Source organism: Thunnus albacares, chromosome 21 (assembly GCF_914725855.1).
Source record: "Thunnus albacares chromosome 21, fThuAlb1.1, whole genome shotgun sequence".
Taxonomy (NCBI): Eukaryota; Metazoa; Chordata; class Actinopteri; order Scombriformes; family Scombridae; genus Thunnus; species Thunnus albacares.
Genome location: NC_058126.1, coordinates 18706110 through 18715235, shown reverse-complemented (window position 1 = coordinate 18715235; position 9126 = coordinate 18706110). Strand labels below are relative to the sequence as shown.

Genomic DNA, 9126 nt, shown 5'->3' with positions numbered 1-9126 from the left:
TTTTTTGCAGAAGTAGATGATTTGTTTGATGCTAAATGCAAATATATGTGGATAATGCTGCATCACACCAGCAAGTCTGATTGCAAACTAATTATTTTAAGCCATCGTGCATCATTTTGAGTTATTTTCAAGTCACAGATTCAGTTTTGGATCACCAGCTGCCTTCTTATATGATCTAGTGTTGGATCATTGTTGGGAGAATAATGGGTTTGAGTTACAGTAGCAGCCAGTACCATGTCTACACTGGGGGGGAGGGCTTTTGAGGGTAAAGGGGACAGAGGGGTTGTATTTTTATAAACCATGTGCTCTCCTGCACGCCTGGCAGTGATAAAGGAGAAAGGCTCCCAGAGTAGAGCTGCTGGTGTGACTTTCACAGACAAAAGAAAGCGAGGCAGACTCCACCTCAGGGCTGTAATCACACACAAAGAGGAAAGAAGGGAGAGAACTTGTCAGAACTGAAGCTGTGACTGAACAAAAAGTATCACCAAGAGGAAAAAAAACAAAAAAAACATGGATCTAAGGAGTGAAAACTCATCAAATGGCTGGACAGCAGACATCAGCTTGGAGAAGTTACACAAGATGGCTGCAGAGCTGATACTGCCGGGAAGATTCCTCCTCAGACTTCTCAACGGTGCTCTGGTGTTTGTGACAAACCTAATGGCCAGAATTTTAGGAAGCAACGTGGTTAGGCGACATTTCCACCTGGTGCTGTCTGCCGTGGTTCTGTTTGGGCCTGTGCTGAGTTTCTGGGTGTCAAAGTACAGCATCTTTGCAAACAGCAACCACTACCTGTACAGGTGAGAGCTCTGCTGGAAAAAACAAAATGTGTTACTGTTTCTGCTTTTCAAATGGAAATCTCACACCAGTTACATTTGCTGGATAATTAACAAAGTGGTTGCAAAATGTCATGAAACTCACCATGCACATTAAGGACCAATTAAAATGTAAAATCAAGTTTTCAAATTACACTTAAATGCCAAAATTAGTTTTGCAAGATTTTCTGGCAGTTTATAAATGAGTCACATGTTCTTCACCAGTTGAGGATATCTCCTCCTAAAGATCAGACATAGCCTACTTATAAAGAGTTTCTAAATGAATAAATTATGAGTAAAATGCAAGTGTAGTAAATATTTTATCACTGCTTTACAGACTGTAAGCTCAGAATCAAGTAAAAGGCTCTTTAACATGCAGCCACCTGCTGGTGAGACATTCATTACAAACTCGTGCTGTGCAGCCAACTTTGTTTTAACTCACTGAAGTCTATTTTGAATTCTAGTGGGGGGTGCCAAAAGTTTCAGAAAATGACAGATATGTTGGCGTAAAGTTTGTGGGAAATGTGTCCAAAACGATGCACAAGACATGTATTTACATGCATACAAACTCTGATTTGAATATTTCACTCAGTGGAAACATGGAGCTTCAATGAAGAGCTGGAACAACGTAATACAGAATATACTGCAATGTATATGATACTGCCAGTGTGGAAAAAGCTGATCTTTCTAAACTTAAATCTATTTAAGTAAAGGAGAACTGTATCCTCTGCCAACTATATATATATATATATATATATATATATATATATATATATACAGCCATGGCTGGATACTCTGCAGACGCCACACAAACACAAAACCTGGCAATGCAAACGTGTTATTTATGCACTGTAACACCTTATTACTCATCTACAAAGCATTAAAGACATGTTTTATTAATACTCACTCCTGGCCATTTTTCATCCTTCAAATGTATTGCTGCACATAACTATTGGTACCTATCCGAGTGCACATTTGAACAGATAGCAGTAAGTTAATACAGGTTTATATGTGAACTGGATGCTCGGGAGGCTACGTGCTCAGATTTTTGTGAGGTTGTTCAGTGCTTTATGATCTTTACAACTCATTAAGTGAAGCCATTAGCTGGGCATCATTCATCCTTTGGCAACACATTTGAGTCTATTTTGCATATCACATACTCACTGAACTTGTATTTAACCTCAACTATAACAAATCAACATGCTGTCTTTGCAGCATCTAATAGAAGTGTTAAATCTGCCTACAAATGAGAGGAACATATAAATTGTGTGATTTTATGTTGCATTTTTGTGTTGTGGTATTGTCAGTTTCCACAGTGACTGTTCATGTTATACTGATTCTATCACAGGAAGTTCCTTAAGTCCACTTGGGGTTGGACCTGCATCTTCACAGCTTCCTTCGTCTTCCTCCTCTCCCTCTCAGCCTGTCACTCCCTATCTCTCTGCCTGCGCCATCTCTCTCGGATAGGGCTTGTGGGGCTGCTCTGGTGGGGCTGTAAGCGCCTCTTGACTCTGCTGGAGGATGCAGCGGGGACTTGTTATGAACCCATGGCCCCTGCTCAGGACGCCCAGAGCTCTGCCTCCTCAGGACAGCCGTTACTACTCCTGCATGAAGACCAGACCAAAGCCTCCTGCCTCAGAGCCAACATGTTGTGGAGAGGTTATGAAGTATCCCAGGACGTCCTCATCCTCTGTCTATGTTGCCTCCTGCTTGTTGAGGAATTGTCTGTGTTCGGCCCTTGCCTGGTCCGGGCAAAGCCCCCAAAGAGGTCCCCAGGTGCCCCGTTGAGATTTGTCTTCCTCCTCTGTGTGGTTCTGCTCACTCTGTGGATATTACTGCTGCTGTGTTTGCTCGCCCACTTCCCCACATTTCCCTCCCAGCAGCTGGGAGGAGCTCTGGGCTACCTGGGATGGAGAGGACTCTATCAGGGATGGTACAGACTCAAACCTAGCTGGGGCTGTCCTGGTTTGCCAGGAGAGGGACTTATCACCACCACAGATGATGACAAACAAGCACAATAGTATGAAACACTGATAAAATAACGTTATGGGCATGAAATTGTGATGTTTAAAGCTAAGGATGTTTTGGAAAGTCAGTCTTCTCATTTAGGTTGTCAGGAGAATCCAAGTGTAGTATGTTGCCTGCAAACACCCTTAACAACACTATTGTTAAGTCACTGCTAAATTATTAACAGAACTCATATAAATATGCACTTTGCTTTCATTTTTAAGTCAACATCAGTCTAAAATTTCCATTCAGACAAAGTAAGCAGAGCCAGAGTTATAGGAATCATATTTCTTTAATTTGTAATCTGAACCAAAATGCATGCAAAATAGGAAAAGGGAGACATTTTTGGCAGAGCGAGTGTATTGTTACATGATGATAATGTCATACAGCACTAGTTGTATCTTGTATGAAAGCCTGTCTGCAGGAGATGAGCCCACGAGTGTGCTGGAGCCAGCCTCAGTAGATGAGAGCTTTGCCGTCTCCTCTCGGCTTCTTAATCTTGTCATAGTTCTTGTTAATGATGTCAAACAGCACAGCCTGCAGACAGAGAAAAAGAAAGTGAATGAGATACAGAAACAGACGTTTGGGGGGGAAAAATGCAGTGTGAGCAAGATAACAGAAAGACAGAGAGTAACAGCGGGAAAAGACAGAAAGGTTAGAGGCAGTAATAAAAAGAGAGAGATGCTCAGATCCAGAGCAATAATCGTGTCAAATAGCTCCTTTCATCATCACCTGCACCATGTTGTTCATTAACAGCATCAAACACAGGAGGACAATAGCGAGAGGATGGAGACAAACAGTGATTAATGGATGGGAGATGGAGCGCCAATCAATTTAACACAAGCACAGCAATTAGTCTAATTACCCTCCTATTAGGAAGGAATGAATTCCATTTAGCCAGCGAGTCTGCTGCTGTGACACGGCTGGAATATTTTATATACGAGTCTGTTTATTACAAATACAGTGCATGATTACAGCAGATGGTAGTTTGATACATCTTGCACACATACATGAGGTTTGATCTATATTCAAATGACATGTATGCAGTGTAGATGGAGTCATTATCAGTTGGGATTTTTCTACAAAACTACATGTGAAAATGGAAGCTTTTTACAGAGTGACCTTATAGAGGCCTAACAATAAACAACAGGGAGTAGGTGACCTACATATGTGTTGCGGATGTCCAGCACCACGAGGCGGAGCTCACAGTACTGATACTGGTCCAGCTCATGAACCAGCTGTCTGTAGTCTCCCTGCAGGATTGGCACACAACACAAGCACAGGGTTTATATGCAAACACATACAATATGCACCCTATTTGTACAGAAAACAACGTTGTCATAATAGCTTTTACTTTACACACAAACAGAGCATTCAGTCTGCAGGTGGCAAAGAATCAACTTCACACACACATGTACATGTATTACAGTGTAGTACTCTGATTAAGATCCATGAAGATACTGACCACATGTGACTGTTTGGAGGCTTTGGCCACAGCATCACCTCTCTCATTGTAATATCTAACAAAGAGAAAAGAAAAGTTACTTATCATTCATTTATATCAGTCCTCAACAGGATATATTACTATCTAACCAACTAAATATCAAACTCTCTGATTCAGTTGTGACATCTATGAAACCACTTTGGGAGAGCTATGAATAATCATATAGCCTCCCATATGGGTACTTAAAGTTAATATTGCTGATTACACCTCTATTCAGGTATGTATGGACTGCTACATCAGTGGTGATGATGATGGATCTACTTGCTGCATCATTTGAATAAAATTAAAAAAAAAAATCTTCTGTAAATGAACTGCATTGGTGTGGACTCTCACTTGGAAATCTGAGTTTGGAATCCCTCGATCTTGGTGCGCGTGTTGGTCAGCAGCTCAAACACTTTCTCCTGTTGGACAGAAACAAAGATATAAAAACCCTGCTGGATAAAATTCAGCTCAAAGACAAACATGAGACAAATGTCCGAACATCCTTTCAAGACACAGAAAAGATGACATCACTCTACTGCTTCACCAAATCATCACCAGTTACCGACCTGCACAGCCACTCCAAAGTTGTTTCCATCCTCAATTTTAGGGATTTGGAGTTGCACCCACATAGACACCTGCAAGAAAGCATGCTAAGTTTATTAATATTTTTTTATACCCGTGTTCAAAGTTGTTACTTGTATTAAAATTTCTGGTTTGTAACAACGATATAAAGTCATTCAAAAAAGGGTGAAAATGACACAATCACTGTTGATGCACACACAAATGCTGATTCCTCATATCAAAGGCAATTTAGGGCTTTATTTAATTGATTAGTATATAAATGATGTAAATAGACTTAAGAGACAATAAGACTGACAGTGTTGAGCTTCTCCTTCAGTGTCTGGATCTGAGGCTTGACCTCCTGCAGGAGACTCTCCACTCGCTCGTTGCAGCAGATGGGACCACAGGGAGGCCCTGGAGGACAAAACATCCCAGACATTGCTTCACTTAAGAGAATTATGGTTCATGTGGGCTTCACCTTGGCTGTTTTGCAAGAGGCTTTCCTTTTCATACACATTTTATAAAAATGTGAAAGCTTAAAGTCCCCCTCTGCTCAAAACTTGGATGTTTGAGCTTCACTGTGCAGAATGATGTGTGAAAACATTTTTTGGTGCCAATCATACAGAACTCCAGTGCATATGACTTTCATATATATAATCCGATTTCCTTCACTTTCAATCAGCAAGTTGCTTTATCTTTTCATCACCATCTCCGTCTTCCCTTTTTACCTGAATCTTCCTCCTCTTTATCACTGTCCTTGTCTTTCTTCCCCTCCTTCGCCTCCTTCTGCAACACAAGAACAGAAGGCAGCAGGTCAAAGAGTTTTCACTGCCTATTAATCTCTCAGACAGCTCACCCACGTGTTTTTTTTTTCTGCAGCTGGCAAAATGAAGATGTCAAGTGTTGGATTTTCTTTTTTTTTTTTTCTTCTTTGACTTAGAAATGTAACCCCGTCCCAGCAGTCCCTGCTCCTTGCACATGGCTCCTTAATGCAGTCCAACAGCCTCAAGTGGGTTCCCAAGAGTTGCTGCATGATCCCAAATATACTTCCAACGCATTTTTCCTCTTATAAAAGCCATTTAACTGGCAAAATTACACTCTTTCCCTGCATGCAATGTGACAGAAACTGCCAAAATTTAGGGATAAAATAGAGGGTAAAAAAAAAGACTTTTCAGCTTCCATTTTAAAGTCTTGTACTCCTTACACAGGTCTTCTTTGAGTACAAGTCTAGTAAAAAATATTTTATATTATATATTTTAATGCAAAATAAACACTCAATTCACAGCAGCTTCAGGTGTCAATTTAGATTTTTGTTTAAAGATCACTCAAAATAAAAGGCCCACTCACTGCCAATTTGTAAAACAGCTCTTGGAAAATTGCACAGTGATTGGTTGCCATGGTAACTAGGGACTCAGTTTCACTGTTATGCCTTGATATTATATGAAACACTAAATATAAACCCTTGGCTGAGGACCCCAGTGGAGAGGCTTTATGCAGCACTTCTGAATAAATTCAAAGGTTTAGAAAATGAAAGACTCCTTATTATGAAACCTGTTACAGTTATATAATCTGGCGCTGGTGTTTATTTTCCATTCAACCTCTTAAACCCTCTGGGGTGTTTTCTTAATTTGGCAATTACATCAACATGTAAAACCCTAACAGGTAGAGTGCAGCCTTGCTACAAAATTTAACCTATAGTCAGTTACACAAAATTAAAAACTGGACTCAGACAAAGAAATGTCATGACTCTACGCTGCTTACATTTATTTGGACTTTATTTGGAAGCTTACGTCAGATTTTCAGACAGTAAAGTCTCTCTTACCTCCTCCTTCCTCTTGCGTTTGGCCTCCTCTTTAACTGGGTCTGGTATTGGGATGTCCAGCGGAGCCCTCAAAGATGCCAGGTCATCGCAACTGAATGATGTCTAAACAGCAAAACAAAGCAAAAGTCATCAGTAGCCTGCTTTTTCTGACATGCATGGATTTGCATACACTTTAACATGTCAAGAACCCCGAAAGAGATAGATGTACTTAAAGGTATACTATGCAGGATTTGTCGGTTGGTGTTTGTAAACACACAGCATCCAAAGTTGACCCCTCATCTTGGGCTCAATGAACAAGCGCAAGAGAGCAAGAGAAAGTAGCGAGGTTGAGTGAGCTAGAGAGTAAATGAAGAGTGCGAGCAGTGCTGGTGAAATCAAAACCATGAAATAGATAAATAAAACATTATTTTCTGATTGGTTCATGGTGGTTATGTTCTCAAGTACGAATTACCACACCCACACCTCTGCACAACCCTGAAGGAAGATGCCCCATTGCCAGATTTTGAGTGAATGCAGAGCTTCATCCTGTCCACTGTGGCCTAAGCAAGGAGTGGCGTTTTTGGCTTCACGTAAACGGGGCCCTGCCTCCAAAGCTGTATCCAGTTCTCTTTATATATCCATGGATGTAACCTGGTCGCTATACTACAAGTCCTGACGCTGTTTAGGGCTGGGGGCTACACACCCACTGCCCAAAGGTCGACACCCAGAAGCGTAAGAAAATACAGGCAGGGGGCAGAGTCTCTGCAGATAAATACACTGTCACACACTTCTAGTGGGTCCTAAGTGATGATTGAGAGGTATTATTTTTGTATGAGTCTATATACTGTTTTTTAAGAGAATCTTGCATAGTATAGCTGTAAGATTACAGAGTATAATTGTATAAGATGTCATCCCATGAAACCCCATTTGAAAGGACAGATTAGTCGTAATGGACCCCCTGGTGACCCTCAAAGACCCCAGTTTGGCTTATATGGACGTTGTTAGATACCTTAAGCAACATCTGCAGCTCTTCAATCTTCTGAGGGAAAAATTTTGAGACCAACTCTTCTGCCTGGAAAAAAAGAAGTATTATTACTATCTGGGTGCACACTCAGTTTCGATCCATGTAAAAAAAAAACTTAAATTCAAGAGATAAATTACCTCTTTGGTGAGCTTCTGGTTGAAGTCATCCACCTGGAAGGAAAAGATGATATGATTATATTTTCATGTCCTCCTATTAACACAATCGACAGGCCGTGTAGCAGCTAATTACCTCATAACTACCCGCTCATCTCATTTGACCCTTGGTTATGAAAACAAGCACCTATATGGACACTGGCTCGCCTGTTTGTCTAACTGATACATGAACTAGGTGCATGAGAGGAAACACGGTTTAAATGTTGGTGGAAAATACTTCTTCATCATGCCAGCGGACATGTCGTGCTCACCTGTTTCTTCGACGCGAGGCGAATATCTACAGCAGCCATTTCGTTTCTGAAGATGAGAAGTTGTTTGATTAAGTTTACAAAAGCGTTTCAACTTCAACAAAGCAGTAAGAAACAACGATAAACTATGATAATATGTGTAATTCAATGCTGCGCGAGGGACGGGGAAATACTCACAGTTACTCAGCATAAAAAGTGAAAATGAAAGTAAAGCATTGTTCCGTACTTTCCACTTTAGTATCAAACGATTCTGTTGCATTGTGGGACTTGTAGTTTTTTTTGTGTTTTTTTTTTTGTTTTTTTTAAAGAAAGTTAGGCATTTCCCATAACAAGAGCACTGACGGGAAACATGGACAACATCCTCTCTGTAATGACATGTTATTTCTGTCACTGTCAGCTTGTTTTTGTTTATTTAAACTAAAAGTGATACGGAATCCTCCTGTGATGAAAAAGCAAACAAACCAAACACATCTCTTGGGAATAAGTGGAATTAACTTTTTTGTTGCTGTTGTTTTAATTTTATAGTAAGGAATAATTATTATAGTATGGTATAAAATGTTAAGATAAGAATGGTAAGAAAAGGAAAAAAATGTATCAACAATAACTAATAATTCTCATAAAATCGTGTTATGTAGCATGTCTTTGTTGTAGGGCTATATGAGAAAATTGGGGGCATTTTATTGTAAATAAATATTTGTCGTGAATCAGACTTTATTTTCAGTGCTTTGATTAACCTTGAAATTATTTTTCATTGGTCAACTCAACTCACAAGTCTGATTTTACATTAGTGTCACTATATAACCTCAGTGACTGGCTACCACCCCTCAGGGAGGAGCTCACAGGTCTTCAGACCAGGAACTCAAACAAACTGACCATCCCAAGATGTCGAACTGACAAATAAAGGGGATCACCAGTCCCCTATATGTGCAGACTCCTAAATAACAGAGATTTTAGATTTTAGATTTCAGATTTGTGAAATGAGATATTCGATTTTTAGCTTAGACGATTTGCAAA

At 40.1% G+C, this 9126-nt stretch overlaps 2 protein-coding genes across 2 annotated transcripts; one reads left to right on the top strand and one right to left on the bottom strand.

Annotated features, from left to right (window-relative positions):
* Positions 1-324: 324 nt before the first annotated feature.
* LOC122972831 (fat storage-inducing transmembrane protein 1) lies at positions 325-3136 on the top strand. The gene is made up of 2 exons (XM_044340183.1): positions 325-797; positions 2161-3136. Exons 1-2 carry the CDS (start codon positions 511-513, stop codon positions 2831-2833), a joined length of 960 nt encoding a protein of 319 aa, XP_044196118.1. The 5' UTR covers positions 325-510; the 3' UTR covers positions 2834-3136.
* On the bottom strand, positions 3093-8392 carry psme1 (proteasome activator subunit 1). Its single transcript, XM_044340185.1, has 12 exons — positions 8290-8392; positions 8116-8161; positions 7829-7861; positions 7677-7739; positions 6689-6790; positions 5595-5652; positions 5183-5280; positions 4872-4940; positions 4657-4724; positions 4285-4339; positions 3986-4072; positions 3093-3356 (listed from the first exon to the last, which is right to left on the bottom strand). The coding sequence occupies exons 2-12, from the start codon at positions 8152-8154 to the stop codon at positions 3276-3278; spliced, it is 753 nt and encodes a 250-aa protein (XP_044196120.1). The 5' UTR covers positions 8155-8161; positions 8290-8392; the 3' UTR covers positions 3093-3275.
* Positions 8393-9126: the final 734 nt, after the last annotated feature.